Source organism: Typopeltis vanoorti, chromosome 13 (assembly GCF_054136105.1).
Source record: "Typopeltis vanoorti isolate ZY-2024b chromosome 13, IOZ_Tvanoo_1.0, whole genome shotgun sequence".
Classification (NCBI taxonomy): domain Eukaryota; kingdom Metazoa; phylum Arthropoda; class Arachnida; order Uropygi; family Thelyphonidae; genus Typopeltis; species Typopeltis vanoorti.
Genome location: NC_143561.1, coordinates 87,817,666 through 87,838,016, shown reverse-complemented (window position 1 = coordinate 87,838,016; position 20,351 = coordinate 87,817,666). Strand labels below are relative to the sequence as shown.

The following is a 20,351-nucleotide window of genomic DNA, read 5'->3' as shown; positions in this document are numbered from 1 at the left end:
GCCAGGTTACTTTTGTTTGTGTTAAATATTTATTTATTTTAATTATTTAATACTTTTGTTTTGTGTTCAGTAAACGTTATGTTAACCTGTTATATTTCGAATGTGTTTTTTTTTTTTGTTTTCCTGTGCCAAAATTATTTGCAGGTAAGAGGTTTTACAATATGTTTATTTCAAATCCTTTAATTTTTACCTCTGAAAAATATTTTAGGGCCCCAAAAGGTTTCTTGCACTCGGGGCCCCTTTATAGAGAAGGCCGGCCCTGATTTCCATATTTAATTTACCATCCTCACTAAAAAATTGTGCTTAAGTAGCTGAAATGTTTACTTATTCTATAGGTTCTCCATTCACAATGCAGTTGGAAGTTTTTTCCCACTTGGTTAGACTATAATAAATTGAGTTTAATCCTTTATCCAAGTGTAAGCAAACAAAGTTTGTGCCTGAAGTATCTTCAGGACTGAGGCAACTTGTGGTAAAGGTGGACTAAGCTCTCATCATTTGTCTTAGTATCTCCCATAATGTAATGCAAAGCACATCTCCTTGCAGACATGTATAATGCTATGCATTAAGGGAAGCGCTACTACCCAGACCAGTTTCGACTTTTATTTAGGTCTCATCAGTGAGAGGCAGACCCAGAGGTAGTGATACTTAGGTGACACTAAGTAACCTAAGTATCACTACCTCTGGATCTGCCTCTAAGTAATGGAGAAGTCATATTTACCTATATGAGTTGCCGAAAGGTGTCTAACCTTATTTTCAATGTTTCTGCCTATTTTCATTATCTTTGTCTTGTTATTGCTGATTTTCATACCAAATTTATTACAACAGTTATTCAATAATAAATTTAGTTTAATCCTTTATCCCAGTGAGAGCAAACAATTGTTTACTCTCACTGGGATAAAGGATTAAACTAAATTTATTATAAGTTGAAAGTTTATTTTTCACTTGGTTAGAGTATAATAAATTTAGTTTAATCCTTTATCCAAGTGTGAGCAAACAACGTTTGCGCCTGAAAGTATCTTCAGGACTGGGGAAAGATGGTACAACACCAGGGCACTCCTTGCAAAGGTGGAGCAAGCTACCACACTCCTATCTCAGTATCTCCCATAATGCAAAACACATCTCCTTGCGGATATGTCTAATGTTATGCATTAAGGGAAGGGCCACAACCCAGACTAGTTTCGACCTTTATTGAGGTCTCTTCAGTGGGAGCCAGGCAGAGATGACCTGCTAATGCTTCTGCCTGGTATCTCCACTTGGGCCTGGTTCCCACTGAAGAGACCTCAATAAAGGTCGAAACTAGTCTGTGGGTTGTGGCCTTTCCCTTAATGCATAACATTAGACATATCTGCAAGGAGATGTGTTTTGCATTATGGGAGATACTGAGATAGGAGTGTTGGTATCTTGCTCCACCTTTGCAAGGAGTGCCCTGGTGTTGTACCACCTTTCCCCAGTCCTGAAGATACTTTCAGGTGCAAACGTTGTTTGCTCACACTTGGATAAAGGATTAAACTAAATTTATTATAAATTTATTATAGTCTAACCTAGTGAAAAATAAACTTTCAACAGTTATTCAATTTAGTCAGGGAATCTTGCAGACTTGTACTGGATATATTTAAAAGTATCACATCACCTGCATAAAGTAAAGAGCTGAAATTAACATCTCCAATTTTGATATCAGGCTTAATACTGCTTTCCTTCATATGATCCATATAGATAATGAATAACAGAGGGGATAATGTATATACTTGTCTGACACCAGATTTAATATCAAATCATCTTCCTGTACTTCCTTCAATTCTAACTGCTGACTTACAACTCAAATAAAGACTAAGTATTACTTGATAGAATGTCCCATTGACACCACATAACTGTACTGTTTTGAATAGCTTTTCTCTTGACACCTTGTCATATGCCTTTTCCAGATCTACAAAACTTAAATACAGATCTTTATAATAAATTTAGTTTAATCCTTTATCCAAGTGTAAGCAAATAAAGTTTCACCTGAAAATATCTTCAGGACTGAGGTAAGGTAGTGCAATACCAGGCATTTGTTTGCTCACACTTGGATAAAGGATTAAACTAAATTTATTATTATAGTCTAATCAAGTGAAAAATAAACTTCCAACATCTTTCTCTAAATACAGATCTTTGTTATATTCCCACAATTTCTCAACTATTTATCATAATGTGAAAATCTGATCCTGACTGCTTCTATTTGGCCTGAATCCAGCTTATTCTTCACCAAGCTTCCCTTCCATAATCCTTCTCAATCGTTTCTCAAGTATACTTGCATAACTCTTATCAGGAACACTCAGTAGGGAAATACCTCTGTAATTCTTACATTCAGTTTTATTTCCCTTTTTGTATATGGGTACTATAAGAGCTCTACTCCAATCATCTGGAATTTGTCCCTCTGTCCAGACCTTCTGAACTATGCAGTGCAGCCACTGCAAGATTTTTATACCTCCATAGTTGAGCATTTCTGGACAAATATCATCTACTCTTGTTGTCTTTCCAAATTTCAGGCTTTTGATGCCTTTTTCTATAAATTAAAGATGCCAAAAAAATTATATTCTTGGTTTAGTCTTTTATCCAAGTTTAAGCAAACAAATATGGCTTTTTTTACTTCAATGCCTGATAGAGTGGTGAGAGCGAGAATGGTGAATGAGCTTAAGGAGTGGTATGATAAACTTTGTGTTTCCTAGAAGGGACCTCCAGTGATGAGTCTTGATAGACTTTGTGTTTCCTAGGAAGGACCCCCCCGCGATGAGTCTTTTGACTCCATGGATGCCTGAATAATAATAATAATAATGTATTCCTTATTGCATGCCTGGTCATTGTTTTTTTTACCACAGTGCTGTCACTAATTGTTTAATTTATCAATTTTTTGAAGTAATTACTCCATATCTCAAGTATATCTTTTTTTTTTCTCTAGTTTTTATGTCACCTTTATCATCTCTAATTCCTTTTATAGCACTCTTTCGTCCATTTCTAAGCTTCTTCAATAACTTCCAGAATATCTTGATACCTTCTTGATATTTATTATGTATGTTTTTACCAAAGTCTTTCCATGACTACCTTTTAGATAGTTTTACAGTCTTTAACTTTCTTACATTTGTCTCACATGTAGTATTGTCTAAGAGAACAAGCTAACTTATTTGCCAGGAACTTTTGATATGCTGTCTTCTTTTCCTTCACTGCCTCTTTAACTTCCTGTGTTCACCATGGAGTTCTGATTTTTCTATCCTTGCAGACAGCCTCACCACATAGCCACTCTGGCTGAATCAATCAATGTTTTCTTCAGGGCTTGCCACTGAATCTCCTAGGTTTTGTTCCTGTTCACAAATTCTTTCATTTTTTCTTGAATAATGTTTGTGTATTTTACTCTGTAGTTCACATCTGAAAGCTGCTCAACTTTTATTCACTTTAAAACTTTCTTATATGTTCTTCTTTTCAATAGGAAATTCAATTTTATCCTGCTCAAGAGTAAATGGTGATCACTTCCAATTTCAAATCCACTGTACACGCTAGTGTCCTGCACCAAATGAAAAAACATTACTATCAACAATGACATAGACAATGAGACTTTTCATATTCCTTGCCTCTTCTCTTCATGTGAATTTATGCACATTTTTATGTTCGAACATTATGTTAGTACGAGGATGGTCTGAAAAGTTCTCAGCCTAACAATGAAAAAACGAATTTATAATTTCAAAATTCTTTTTATTTTTCAACATAATCTCCCTTAAGACTAATACATTTATTAAAGGATTACTGCAGTGCCATTATAGTACTCCATAGTGGTTCTCAGTAAGATCTGCAAAATACCCTTTTACAGCTGCAATCACCTCTTGATTTGAAGAAAAACACCGGCCAGCATAGAAGAGTTTTAGTTTTGGGAAGAGATCGAAGTCAGAGGGAGCCACATCTGGGGAATAGAGTGGATGCTCCAAAACTTGATAGTGCAGATTCCTTAATTTTCCCATTGCCAAAACACTTTTGTGGGCAGGTGCATTGTCCTGATGAAAGATGATTTTTTCTTTTGCAAACCAGGTCTTTTCTCACAAATTTTTTTGTCTAGTCTGTTAAATAATCGGAATAAGATTCACCAGTTATTGTTTTAACCTTTTCAAGATAACTAATAAACAAATCCCAAAACACCGATGCCATGACCTTTCCTGCTGATGGAACAACTTTGTCTTCTTTGGCGCTGAACAACTGACTTCTGCCTACTGTCTTGACTGCTGTTTGGATTCTGGTGTGTAGTGGTGAATCCAAGTCTCATCCATAGTAATAAATTGATGTGCACCAAATCAGTTTTATTCTTGTTAAAATGCTCCATGCCTTGTTCAGAGATTTTCATGCGAGTGCATTTTTGATCTGCTGTGAGCAAGCACAGCATCCATCTTGCACAAAGCTTTTTCATTTGCAATTCTTCATGCAAAATATATCCTGCATGTTCTTTTGAAATGCCTATAGTCTCAGCAATTTCACGTACTTTGACTTGCCGGTCATCAAATACTATATCGTGCACTTGATCAATGATTTCTGCTGGTGTTGTTACACTTTTTGGACATTCTTCATGTGGATCATCTTGAAGGCTGGTATGGCCACGTTTAAATTAGGCAGCCAATTTCTTAATTGTCGTAAATGAAGGGGAAGAGTGTCTATAAACTTTTATAAACTTAGAATGAATTTCTTTTGGCATTAAACCTTCTTTTACAAAGAATTTTATAACCACACGATACCCAATTTTATCCATTTCAAGGGATACAGACAACACTTTTGCTACAGACAGCTGTATAAAACAAACTACTTGATAGAATGACTTTCAATTTCACATAGATGCTTATGACAGATGTACCAACTTAGAAAAAGAAAAATCTTACCAATAGTGTTGCCATCTATGGTCGAGGCCGAGAACTTTTCAGACCACCCTCATGATAACTAGTCCATGTCCTGATCAGAAATCCAACAGGTATTTGCCATTATTATTACCTTTGCTCTTTTCTCCAAATTTTCCCAAAACACTTCTGTATGTCTGACAATCTTTTTCTACTCTGCTATTTAGATTCCCAACAAGGACCAACTTTTCTTTTTTCAATTGCGTCAGCTGCTTTCTCTAAAGCCTCAAAAAATTCCTCCACTTCTACCTCAGTAGAACCTTCTGTGGGACCATAGGCACAAATAAGTCTCATTGTCCAGTTTCCCATACTGATACTTGCCCACATTACTATACTTGATATTGCCTGCCATTCAAGAAAACTAGCCTTGTATTTAGTGTTTAATATTATAGCTACTCTTTCTTTTTCCTGATTGTTATTGCCTCAATATACCACTTTGTATTTATCGCTTAGAATGCTCAGATTAAATATTATCAAATCATATTGCTCAAATCAAAAGCTAACAATAATAATAAGAAGAAAAATCTGTACTTACTTTGTTTCATCAATGAATCAACTTTTGCAGTGTAGTCAGCAAGTTCTTTACTTATAACATTCTTTTCTTCCTCAGCAGCTAATTTCCTTTTGTGGTTTTCCATCTTGTCAGTGGCCATCTTAAATTTTCTGGAATTACAGTAAAGTCATAGTACAGTTTTAGAGATACAAACATGAATGTAAAGTATTCATTTTAAAAAATTATGGAAACAACTACCATGTTATAGTAAATCTTCAGTTTAATATAAACCAAAATAATCACATCTGACATTTTGACCTTCATATCAAGGTCACAATCTGGAGTATACAAATATATACAAAGAAACAAGCTGTGTTACAATCTAAACAGTATGCACAATAATCCACATAATGTCTGATCAAGTCCTTATACAATAGCATCATAATCTCTTTATATCTGCGTATCAGGGTCCTCCGCATCATTGTCATTATCTGATGTGACATCTTCACAACTTGTTCAATGCAGCCCCTGAATTTCTGGTTCTTGTTCACAATCACTCCCACTTCTTTTCAGTTTCCCCACCAAGTGTATACTTTGAATCCCACTGTTGCTTACCGAATCTCAAAACCTTACACTTTGCAACACTAAACTGATAGTTCCACTTATCTGCCCATTCGTGCAATCTATTAAGTTAGTAAAACATGATCTCCCTTTAACAAACTTATGCTGATAACCACAAAGAATACTGATGTTATCAACCCATTTCTGTATCCTACTTCTCACTAATATATCTAGTATCTTCACCACAACTCCAGATATACAGGTTGGCCTATAATTTATTAATTTATTATTTAATATTATAGCCACAGCCTTTTTGCCACCTATTATAAGGACGGTAGATGCAGAAAATGAATAGGACAAAGGTAGCGTAATGTATATGCTCTGCCACTTCCTTTCAAAAAATACATTTGTGCACTTTCAAATTTATTTGTTCATATCATTATGTCATGTGTACCACTGTTCTCCTTATATCTTGCAGATTCATGCAAGATATAAAACAATTTATAATTTAGTCCCGTATCCTGCAACTTATGCATTGGCCTTCCATGCTGTATCCAGTCAAAAGTCTTAGCAACATTGTGTATCTATGATGTTGTAGCCATTGTGACATATCAATACTATTTGCCCCTTGTCTAACTCAACCATAACAATATCATAAAATATGAGGAAGTTACTCAAACATGATCTTCCCTTTGTAAACCAATGCTAGTCACTGCAAAGTACAGATTTTCTGTCAACCCAGTTCTGTATGCAAGCAATTACTAACTTTTCCAAAATCTTCACCACCACTTCAGAGATCTATTTTGACATATCAGTCTTTGCACCATTCTTTATATCAGCTTTACTTAATTGCTAATATATCTTCTGTTCACTCACCATCAATTCCTGCTTCACTATAATCTCTGCATCTAGCCTTCTCATAATGACACACTTATGAAAATGAAATACCTTGAAAAAATGTTGAAAGTTTATTTTTCACTTGGTTAGAGTATAATAAATTTAGTTTAATCCTTTATCCAAGTGTGAGCAAACAAAGTTTGTGCCTGAAAGTATCTTCAGGACTGGGGTAAGGTGGTACAACAACAGGGCACTCCTTGCAAAGGTGGAGCAAGCTACCAACACTTGCAAGGAGTGCCCTGGTGTTTTACCACCTTACCCCAGTCCTGAAGATACTTTCAGGCGCAAACTTTGTTTGCTCACACTTGGATAAAGGATTAAACTAAATTTATTATGCCTTGATGAACTGCTCATTGAATACCTCAATGATATCCTCTGCAGAAGTTATTGAAATATCATTTTCATCTACCAAAACTGCACTTCCATAATCATTGTTTCTTCTACATGCCACAACTCAGTAAGATTTTTATTGGACTGTTTGGACAATTGCTATTCCTACTGAACTTAGATGAATTTCCTGAATCACTTTCCTGGCCTGGTCTTTGTATTTTTCATGTAACTGATTATTATCTTTCATATTATGAAGCTTCCATAATGCCTTCTTCTTCTTCTTCCAGACCATTTTTCTTTTCATTCATTCATTTTACACCTCCCTTATTTAGCCTTTTGATTATTGGGATACAATCTGACATTGCTGCTGTTAAATAGCTCTTGATCCTTGTAGTTTGACATATGTCCTTTCCTCACTGAAATCTTCTTGACTCACCTTCAGGTGAATACCTCAGGGTCACTCTCCCACAAAGTGGAGGAAGATTTGACAACCCATTCACAATCACATTCTCTGATGATATGATCAGATCCGAGATTCTTAATCCTCATTTGAACTGCATTATATACTGCTTAAGATAGCTATCCCTCAAGAAGTCAAGATATATTTTCCTTATTTCCAGTTGCCATCTCATTATTCCAACCTATATCACCTTTATTATAAGTTAATATTACATATATTTACCGTTTGGGCTATTAATGGACTGCTGCTGTACAATATGCAGTGTCTTGCAATCATGTCAACTACACCCCTCTTGTGATATGGTGTGCTTCCACAAATGAGGATTAAGAATCTCGGATCTGTATTTATCGTTGTATTTACTCATTGTATCTGTATTTAGTTTTGCCTCCAGAGTAGGAAAAACATGGCAGTAGTAATTTCATTCATCCAATAAGCAGAGTAGTGGTTTTAAACCTCGCAATGAAAAGCATCTACCATTTCTAGTTAGCATTTCCTCCAGGAAAGGAAGATATATAATTTGGCAATATTCACCTTGTTGAGCCTCGTTTGTGGAAGCACACCATATCACAAGAGGGTGTAGTTGACATGATTGCAAGACACTGCAGTTTTTCTCCCCCCTTTCTTTTCATATATAGTGTGGGTGATGGCTTGCCGAGCATGATCAGCATGAATTGCTATTAATGAATTACGTAGCAGCACCTTTCCCAGCACCTACATGAAAGATCCTAATTCACTACCTGTTATTTATCATGTTCACACAATTCTTTGCAAGGAAAATTCATCATGGAAAAATTCATTGCAGGGAAATTGAAATAATATTGTAATGATGCACATATATGAAAAAGTAATGCAAAACAAAACACATTTTAGACAATATATTTTCATTCTGTATTATTCATTTATTAGATTTATTCAACTTTTTCAATAATATTATAATTCTGTATAGGGTTAAATTAATACTTTGATCATTGATTAGGAAGTTCACTAATTTCTGTTTATTTCTTAAAATATTTTTTTTTTCTTACTTAGATGTTACACATGCTATAGATGGGATAGTAATCTTTTACAAAATTGTGATATGGTAGTTAGGGAAGAACAGCACCAAATTTAAGAATGCTCATTTATTTTTCTATGCACTTAAGACACTCATCCAGATGTGATTTTTTATTTTTATTTCTTTTCTATTTTTTGCTAAACTACTTCAGAAGATGAGGTGCATTCAGCTGCAGGGTAATTGTAACCATGTATTTTGGAACTGAATCTGCTTTTCCTGCATACTAAAGAGAATTGGAAGATTATTATTGTTTTTCAGGGATAGTGTAAGACTATATGTGCACTTCTCAGTAATCATATTAAAGAAAATGATGGAGAAATTACATAAATTCTTTCATGGAGTAAATCAGTTGTGTGTAACTGCTTAGTTGACAATACATTTTATTTGTTCTCGAAGAACTTAATTCACGATAATTTTTTTTGCTAAACAATTATTTTATAAATTAATGAAATTTTCAATGTTAAAAAACTGGTTCATATGTTCCAATTAAGTTTTTTTACTTATTATTATTATCAACCCGTTAATAATAAGATCCCACAGAATCACAGACTCATCTAGGTGGTTCCTTCTGTCTCTCTCTCTCTCTCTCTCTCTCTCACACACACACACACATTCAAATTCTCTGCAGACGCAATGCTCTAATGCAATGCATTCCAATCATTCTTCTCACTCCCCTGCTCACACCCTCCTTAAGCTTCTAAGGATAATTTCTTGTTCTCACCCCATTTCTCCCACCACTTTATGAAAAACCTCTTCAATATTAATCCAATAGTAAAATCCTATATTAATTTATAGGAATTAAACTCTTCCTCCTATTCACTAAACTCTGAAAATTGCATCGTCTCAGCTTTTCTTCATATTCAACATTCCAGAGATCACAAACTATTTTGGTCAATCGCCTCCTCTGGACCCTCTCCAGCATCTTCTCATCCTTTTGAAAACCAAGTGAACGGATCTGTGCACAGTAGTCCATATCTGGCCTAAGTAGAGCCTTATTGGTTGCATTTGCAAAATGGTTTGCATTTTACCTTATTTTTTTAAATGTCTTTTTGGTATTTAAGGCTCCATATCATGTCTGGTGTTTCCTACATAATTTCTTATGCACTTAAAAGGGTCTTTAGAATTATAAACACATACTAGCCAGACATTAGATATGCTTTCTACTGTAGCACATTGACAATGATGTTCAGTATTTTGGAATCATTTTAAATTGATGATAGGCTTGTAGGATTAGACATTATAGTGCTCTCATAACCATTTATATGAGAAGGATCCATAGCAAAATTTAATGTTGCTTATACAATCAAGTTTTACTGGAATATTCCATCTTTTTGATATAGGCTGTCAATTCCTGCAGTTCCCTTTCTTTATTATATAGTAACCTGGTATGATTAAAAAAAAAAAAAAAAAAGACTTTCTTGCCTATTTTTAATGCTAATCATTTTATTGATTAGTAGTCAGTAATCGTAAAATATCAACTAATAGTCAAACCATGGCTTTAAAAAATATATATTAAAGTGGCTGTATTAGATGTTTAGTTTAAATGTCTGTTATTCTACAATGTTTGTAGAACAGTGGTTAATAATTGGTTATTATTTTGGCATGATGATCTTTTAGGAGAGAAAGGAGCGTATACATAAATACATATAGATATTTACCCTTCTTGATAGTAGGTGATAAGACATAAGGTTGGTCCAAATTCCTTGGCTTATCCCTGTGCCATTGTTAGAGAATTATTTTTAAAAGCATATTAAGAAATTTAAATCTTGTTCATAATAAAATTTTAAATGAGTATAAGTAGTTGCCTAGAGCAATTTTTTTTAATAATATTGTAATTAAAATAGGCCATTTAAATAAGTATTTTTTTCAGTATCCCATTAGGAATTGGAGCTGGCCATTTGATTGAATACATAATTCTCAGTAACAATCTCTTGTTAATTATTGAAAATGTGATGTCATTTGTAATAATTCACATTCATCGGCATCAAAGGTTGGTCGGTTGGTAGAGCCTCTGCTACTAATGTCTTAGCAAAGTTAAGCATGCTTGAGCATGGTTAGTAGTTGGAAAGGGTTCAATCATTCGTTTGATGCTGTTGGCACACTCTCCCTCGATGAGTCTTTGGACTCCCTGGAGGTGTTACATAATAACAATAATAAAGATCAGTGTGATGTAACAGACTACAGTTTAACTAGCATGCTGAGATCAAATAATAAAATTTCATTTTTTTCTCCAAATAGCAATTCCTGCCATTTATGAAAAAAGAAAACAATTCAGTATTCTAAAATTCCCATTACTTACTTCAGTTTGTCTTATATTTTTGTTCTAATCTGTTTCTCATATGTAAATATTCTAATAATCGAGTAAATATCAGGTTCTAATTAAAAAAAAAAAAATTATAAACATTCCATTCACATAATGCTTATTGGTTTATAAATTTAAGTTACAATATAGTCAGAAAAAGTAACATAACATAGCAGTTTCTTGTTGGTTTATTAAAAATGTTTCATCTCTTCTTCTATTAAAATGTCAGGCTTAATCCTTTCCACTTAGTCTGTTATATCTGTTACAGCTTGTATTCTTTGCCTCATTTTCTTGGGATGAAAAAAGAGGGGGGGGGGGGGAACACTCTATATGAGACCATCTAACTCACTTTAATTAGAAAAGCCTTTAAAAAGGTTCTCTTGGGGATTTAAACTGTTGTCTTTCCAAAGAAAGAGAACATCATTATTGACTGAGTTACATAGTTTCATAAAGTGTTCTACATGAAAATATATAGAATACAGAATTATCTTAATGTAAAGTTTTGGTTTGGTGTAATACCAGATAATTTGATATTAGTACAACATTTGAATCTTAAAACAATCTGCCATGTCTATATTTCATTATTCATCCGTGGAAAAATTATACTTCATAATGTTTGGATATATAAAGGGCCCACCACTTTCCATAAGTTACCATCAGTGCTTGATAGACGAATATCACTCTGAATGATAATTACATATATCCATTTCACAGCTGTCATAGAATGAAATGTTTTACCAGTTTTAGTTCTAACAGAAAAACCTGTTACATTGATTTTCAACTAGGGGTCACCAGAAATAATAAAATTAGTTGAAGTCATAATTATTAGATCTTGAATGATTAAGTTTGCTTTCAGGTGCTTTTAAAAAACCATTTGAAAAATTATGCCTGCTTTATTTTCTACAGGTGTATTATACACCATGCTACGCTGGGTGAGATGAGATTACAATGGATGCCTGTTATGTTGCTGGCCTGGTTGACCAAATGGTTAGCGTATCAGCTCTCCAGCCAAAAGGCTGTGGGTTCAAACCTTGCCGTGGGCATGGATGTTTGTGATTGTGGAAATACCAGTGGTGGTGATGGACAGTAGATGACATTGGTGTAGATAATGATGGCAGTTTTGGTTCATTGTAGCTGGTGGATTGAGTGGTGGAGACAGAGTTGTAGAGTAGGTGCCCTCCCTCGATGAGTCCCTTGGACTCCCTGGAGGTGTCATGTAATAATAATAAAATAATTATACAATGGAACCAAAATCTCCTTACTTCTACAAGTCAGTGTCCTCCATATCATTGCCAGAATTTGTTGTGTTGTCCTCACAATTTTGACAATATGTCCTCTAAATTTCAGATCCTTATCCACCATCACCCCAAGATCTCTTATTTCCTCCACCTCCAATAATATATCTCTACCAACAGTAAATTCTACATCCCATCTTTGCTTTCCAATTTTAAAATCTTACATTTTGCAACACTGAACTGGCATCCCCCACTCCTATGCCCATTCACTCAGTCTATTCAAGTCTTCTTGTAAGGCCACAACATCTGCTCTACTCCTCATAGTTCATTCCAACTTTACTGCAAACAACTAAATATCCCCAATATCATTAACATACAGATTAAACAGCAATGGTCCTAAAACAGATCTCTGAAGCATACCACTAGTGACTTTCCTCTTCTGGGATATTGTTCTTCCCATACACAACTTGTTGATACCTATCAGACAGCAATCTCCAACCCAATGCACTAGTCTAATATCCAACCCCATTGACTCTAGTTTTATCAACTTATCATGAAGTAATCTATTAAAAGGCTTTGCAATGTCCAAGTATACTATTGTTTATCCATCTCCAATGTTGCTATGACCTTATTGTAATAAGTAAGTAGATTACTAAGCATGACCTTCCTTTAGCAAATCCATGCTGTTCATCAAAGACAATACTGCCATTGCTGTCAACCCAATTCTGGATCCTGATTCTCACAAGTCTTTCCAACACTTTAGCCACAACAGCTGATACACACAGATTAGTCTATAATTTGATGCTTGACTTCTGTCATCTCCTTTATGAAGAAGTACAATCGTGCCTTGCTTCCACTCCTTCGCAACTTGACCCAATCTAAGACTCATATTAAACAAATATGTCAACTCCCTGGCACATTCCTTCAAAATATGCAGTGATATATCAAGTCCCACAGTCTTATTAATATTAAGTTTGTGTAATTCCCCATATACAGCAATCCCTCGATTAATGCACCTAATGCATTCTTTAAAACAGGCGCATGAATCGAAAAAGGAATAATCGAATATAGTAACCTATGGGAAAATGTATAAGTCGTTCCTCAGATTTCTTTTTTGACCCTTTTATTTTTATAAAAGAATTAGGATATGTCTCAGGGTCAAGTTAAAGGAAAACCATGAAGCTGAAAGACAATAAAACATATTCAGAATATAAATTTATTATTCTGCTTCTTAACAGAGAATTGAGCTAATGTAGTTTGGTGGGCATTCTGTTTCTTTTTTTTCATACAACTGACAGTGTGGCCCTATTGCCTCTTCTGCAAATGTACTGGTTCTCTCTTCACCAGGGTCAGTCTCTAAGCATTGCTGCTCAAAAACTTCGATTGTACAAAAACTATTTTCAAATTGTTTCTGTGAAACCTCTTTGGGTTTGTCAGTGATTAAATTGTCTTCATATTCTTCAGGATCTTCCTGCTGTGCATCTAAATTTAGCAGGTAGGAATAATTCAACTTCTCAGAATGAGATTTAATTAACTTAGATTCATTTGAAAAGCCTCTAAAATCATTTGCACAATGTGCAAGAATGTGCTTCCAAAGCTATCATATTGCTAGCAGTAATTTCATTCGACTTTGCGACTTTATAATCAGGCTGCGATTTCTCTGATTTGGTTAGAAAAGTCTTGGAAGGCATTCGCTTCCAAAAAAAGGCTGGTTTCATAGACATTAAATATTTGTTGATCACAATAGTTCCCTTCTTACACAATTTTCTTCAAAATCTCTGGATATCTCCTTATCTGCAATTGCAGCTTCGCCTGTGATTAGAACATTATGTAGGCTATTTTTCTTTTTGAAACGCTCAAATCACCCAACACTAACATGGAATTCTTCTTTTCCATCATTGATAGCCCTTTCTTTCCAGGTTACAAAGAGACAATGCTTTTGATTTAATAAGGCCAGTGTTAGCGGGATCCGTTTTTGGTTACAATCTTCGATCCATGTAAAAAGAAGTCTCTCTAATTCAATCATTATAATACTTTGATTTTGAGTGCATGCAGGATGAACTTGAAGCAGCCTTACCTTTCTCTTTGTATTCGGCAGTTGATTCACCCATTTTTGTGTTCTTGTCCTATCTTCCCTCTGGACTCACCTTGTTCATTTTTCTTTATTATTTCAAGTTTTTCTTCCAATCAGATTACTTTTCGAATCATTTTCACACTTATATTTTTTGCTCATTAATTCTTTTACTCATGATTAAAGGTTAGGAAAATAATTTAAAATAAAAAAGTAAGGAAAACAATTGCACAAGATATGATCAGCAAAATGCTATGTAAAGCAGACGACATAAATTTTGGCTGTAAATTTGGAACATAGTGTACATGTAAATAGTGTAATATGCTATTAAAAAATAACTTTGTAAAATGTTTCAAATCGGTAACTAAATTATTTCATCCTGTGAGCGATTTTTTAAAATGTATAGATCAAAAATTTTTTAAATCTTTAACATTTATTTTTAAGATGTATATAGGCACTAATAGAATTTTAGAGGTGCACTAATCGAATTTGGGTATCGAAAAAAAATGACACACTAATCGGGGGTGCTTTAATCGAGGGATTGCTGTACTTCTTCCTCATGCACAGTCAGTCTCTCCTCCTTAGAATCCACTGTTCTCAAACTCTCCATGATGTAACAGACCTTTATGAATTTCTTATTACATATCTCAACTGTATCCTGCACAGCAGCTGTCCTTATACCATTTTCTCCAATAAATGCAATCCTACCATAATCGTTCTTATTTTTGCTGGCTATATATCCAAAGAATACTCTCAGATTTTTTTTTTTTTTTTGGTTTCATTAGCTAACTGCTGTTCATACTGAACTTTTGTTACCCATACCAATCGAGTCACCCTCCTTGCCTGTTCTTTGTATTCCTCATGGTATTGATTATTACTACTCCTCTTATGTTGTCTCCATAATGTCTTTTTTTCTCTGTATTGGATGTTTAATCCTTTCATTCATCCATATCACCTATCCTATTTAATCTTCTGACCTTTGGAATACATTTAGAAATTGCTTCTACTAGATAGTTCTTGAATATCAACCAAGCAGCATTTATCTCCTTTCCATCCAACTCCTCATTCCATACTATAGCTCCAAGCCATCTCGTGAGCTTGTCATAATCAGCAGCGTTGTAGTTACACATATACCTTTTCCTCACAGAAGTCCTCACATGGCTGGCAATCACCCAGGTAATCACTTCAGTCACTCTCACCAACTGTGGGGAGATTTTCATACACCTCATTTATAATAATATGCTCTGATGAGATAACAAATCCAAGACCCTCATGTGCCCTCTGTTACATACTGCCCGAGGCAGTTATCCCTCAAAAACATTTTTTTTGCTTCCAATTGCTATCTCATCATCAAAATCTGTATTGTCATAATTAAAATTACTCATGATAATCACCCTTTTCCCATATTCTTGGCAAATTGGCTTATACATTTCCTGGTTACTATCCTCCACATCACCAGGTCTTTAGCAACATCCAACAAAGTATTTCGTTCTATTCACCTTCATCTCACACCATACTGCCTCAAAACCATTACCACTATTTTCCCCTTGCATTTCTACCATATATGGACATAACTCTTTCTCTATCATCAATAGCACTTCACCTCCCTTTTTACCTTTTCTATTTTCACGAAATACACCATATCCTTCCATCTCTATTCCTGTCAGGTTGTCATCCTCATCAACCATGTCTCACTTATGTTAATTATTTTTGGATGAACAAACTTAATCAATGCAACTATTTCATTTCCCTTGTTTCTGATACTTCTGACATTTGTATTTTATTCATAATCATAATTCGAAGAATACTTCACCAGTTGCATGAAGGTCTGAACTTTGACGATTTTGCTTTATACAGAACAATACAGTAGCATGTTCTCCTGCGATGAGTCCTTGGAGGTGTCAAGGGAGGGCACTCTATTGTATTGTTCTGTATAAAATGTTTCAATTAAATTACAATTTTAATTGAAATGTTTCAATTACATTACAAATTGAAAGAAACAGTTGTGACATAAATTGTTATGTGTATATTTTCTGCTAGTTTAGATATTATGTGGCAAGATTGAAGTAGTGATACTTTTGCAATAGATCATCATTCAAAGTGTGTATAGGTGCATGCATCAAAAGTGAAATTTCACTTCCAAATTTTTCACAATAGAATTAAAATTGTATTTCACCTTTGATGGTTAACCTCTCTCTCACACACACACACACACACACACACACACACACACACACACACACACACACACACACACACACACACACACACACACACACAACACAACTATTATTTTTTTTTAATTCTTTATTTTTCAATATAATTGTACAAAATAAGTTTTAATTTTGTTCATACAGAAAGTTACATTATTTCCTGACTATTATAAATTAGGAAATTATTTGGTAATTAAATTGGGTAACTGGGGAAATTAATATTTCAAAAACACTTTCTTTTTTTTTTTTATGTTGGACCCCATTCATGAGAGCTTGGTTGATCAACCTATAGTACGTCAGTATGATATATGGGTAATACGTAACATAACACCTCCAGGGAGTTCAAAGACTCATCGAGGGAGAGCACCTACTCTACAACTCTCCTACTCCACCAACCACAACTACCTTCATCATTTACACCAATGCCATCTACTGCTGAACACCACCACTAGTATTTTCACAGACAATCACAAACATCCATGCCCACGGTGGGATTCGAACCCAAAGCCTTTTGGCTACAGAGCAGATATGCTAACTGCTTGGCCAACCATGCCAATACCGTATATGTCATCATAGAAAAGCAACATCAGAATAAATGTTTGAAATGTCTGCTAATCATTCAGGAAGAAATTTCTGAAAAAAAAAAATTAATTTCTGTGTATAAGATATTCAGCTATTGTTTGAGACTTTTGGTGTGCCTAGTGAGACTTGTTCTTTCTTCTGTTTCTCAACATCTTACAACCTACTACTCAGGTAGTAAGGAATATTAACTATTAGCTTCAACTCAGAAATGAGTTGTGTCTTGGATATTAGTATACCCAAGACATAACTCATTTCTGAGATGGCAAATAGCTTTTAGGAGATGCAGGAAAGTTAGAGCCTTTGCCTTTCAAATAGCTCTTGCTCTACCAATGATGAGGAAATTTCCTTCCTCTGAAGATGACGATTCTTCTTGTAGTGTAGACATGTCTTCCTGCAGAAGACAGGTAATCACCACTGAATGCAGATTGTAGGCGGTTTCCATTCATAGGTAGAAATTACTGAAGACTTTGATCCAGAATATTTTAGGCTCGTTCTGTCTATTTTTAGAAAATGATATTGTTTCTTTCATAGTGAGATTAACCGTTATGCTTACCAACAACATCAGTAAGTTGAGTACAGTCCACATTCTCACAGTAAACTTTGGATCCCAATAGATATCAGCACACTACTTACATTTATAGTGCTCTTGATTCCACAAAGTATTGTGAAAAGCACTCTTGAAATGTACTGGTCTAAAGAATGGAAGCTGAATGCACCAATGTTTAGTGATGTTATGACTGAAAAACAATTCACTCGTGAAGTATTTGCATTTTCAGAATAATGAGGGATATGACCAGGCACCACATCCTTACCCAGTCCTCAACAAAATTTAGGATTTTTCTGATGAAACTTTTTCAGAAATTTAGATCACTACACATTCCTGAGAGAGAGACTTAGTATCGATGAAAGCCTTGTCTTTCAAAAGCAGACTGAAACGTAAGCAGTATATTCCCCAAAAGGAAGCAAAGTATGGGGGGGAAATTTTTTTATACTTTATGAAGCACAAAATGGATATCTTTGGGATTTTAAACTGAGGAAAAGTAGACTGTACTCAAGCATAATAAATATTAGAATCTCTTCTTATCGATGTGAGTAGTAATGTTAGATCTTTACTAGGGAAAGGTCACTGTGCTACAATGGACAACTGCTGTATGTGTCCTGAACTTGCTGATTTGCTTTTCCAACATACAGATAGTTAAGTAACATAAATGCAAAGAGGCAAAACGTGCCTCTAGATCTAATCAGGAAAGCTATCAAAGAAGGAAAGGTGAGCTTATCAGCAAGGAAAGTATTTGCACTCATCAGAAAGACAAAAAAGCTGTTTTTCTGATGTCTTCTTTGCACAATCCATCAATGGAATCAGTGGAGAAGCATGGTTTCAAGAAAGACAAACCAATTGGTGCATGCGCATATAAAGACACTATTGGTGGAGTCAACAGGTGAAATCAGCAGATAAAAATATTACAAAAAAAGTGTTTGGATGTATACTGAATTTTCTCATTTGGAACAATTTCCTCCTGTATAAACAAAAATGTATGTCTACTATTAATTAAATTAAATAAATTAAAAAATTAAATAAAAATTTATTGATGTAATTATTTGTCTCCAAGCTTTGCCCCTTCCCCCTGGAAAATTTTCTACAGATGTCCATGTCTACTATAACATATCTAGACTATGGAGTGGTACTATTTTGCCTTCCTTCCACTCCTTAGAAATGGAAGAGCTTACCCACTGCAAGACTTTCATTAAATAACCAGGTCAAGGGTATAGCTAAACGTGGTGTACATTCCTTAAGAATAAGTGGTGATATGTCAACCATCACCACAGTAATGAACATCTAACCCAACATCTCTTCAACACCTTGCCCACAACAGCAGTTATATAAACTAGTTCTATAATTGGAGACTTCTGTCCTAGAACTATGCATGTGGAGTGGTACTATTTTGCCTTCCTTCAACTCCTCAGGAATCCTACCCACTGCAAGACTTTCATTAAATAATCAGGTCAAGGGCATAGCCAAATGTAGTGTACATTCCTTAAGAATATGTGGTGACATCTAACCCAACCAACACCTGATACAGCTTTGATTTTTTCACTTCCAATTCTCCCAATACTTGCCTCCCTTGTATATATTATTATTATTATTAACATTTGACCTCATTGGAGTCACAGACTCATCATGGGAGGTACATGCTATTGCACAATTATGCTCATTCAACCGTGCCTTAAACTGATTCAATGTGTCCACACCCAAGTAATGCATTCCACTCACCAACCACTCTCCATGCAAAGGACCTACTCCTCATTCCTCTGCTCACACTCTCCTTATACAGTTTCCAGCAATGACCTCTTGTCCTAGCCCCTCTCCCATTCTATGAAAAATCTCTTCCATGTCGACATGATAACTCCTAACTAGCTTATATGTCTCAATCATATCCCAGCCTGTTCCTCCTATTCACAAGGCTCTGGAACTTACATTCTCTCAATCTGTCCTTACTCCACATTCCAAAGAACAGTGACACCTTTGTGAATCTTCTCTGTACTCTTTCCAACATATCCTTGTCACCACTGCACAGCATCATTTACACTGGTATGATATACACTAATAAAGTGCTTGTTCAATAATTCCACCATATCCTTTGCAGCTGTTATTCTGCTGCTATGACTATCCACCAGTGTCAACCTGCCATAATTATTCTTTCTCCTGCTTGCCATATAGCAGAAAAATTTCCTTGAGATAAACTTGGGCTGCAATTTATACTCTTCATGGATCCAATCACCATCAACTGTCTCGTACCTCCTCCATAGCATTTTCTTTTACAGTACAGCATACTAAATGATTTCACTGTTCATCCATTTCACTCATACTCCATTTACTCACTTAACCCTTGGTATGCAGTTATACATTGCTTTTGTCAGATACTGCCTTGTGAGTTTCCATGCATTGTCAACATATTTTCCACTCAACTCATCTATCCAATGTACTGATGCTGACTACAGAGCTTCCTATAATCACCTGCTTTATTATTATTATTATTATCATTCGTGACACCTCCAAGGAGTCCAAAGACTCATCGAGGGAGGACACCCACTATACAACTTCCACATTATGCTTCCACATATATCCATTTTTGGCAGTAATCTTTTCTTGTTTCATCACTTCCCAAACAAGCACATCTTGATCACCTGTGGCAGTGTCAACACCTCATTAACAATTACATCTTTTCATGTTATCAACAAATCCAAAAT

At 35.0% G+C, this 20,351-nt stretch overlaps 1 protein-coding gene across 1 annotated transcript in view; it reads right to left on the bottom strand.

The window, feature by feature from the left end:
* The window catches only part of LOC150100341 (uncharacterized), a 330,657-nt gene that overhangs the window by 88,003 nt on the left and 222,303 nt on the right, over nucleotides 1-20,351 (bottom strand). Inside the window, exon 6 of the mRNA XM_090402716.1 lies at nucleotides 5,440-5,567. Coding sequence (XP_090258842.1) covers nucleotides 5,440-5,567 — 128 coding nt within the window. The remainder of the gene's footprint in view (nucleotides 1-5,439; nucleotides 5,568-20,351) is intronic.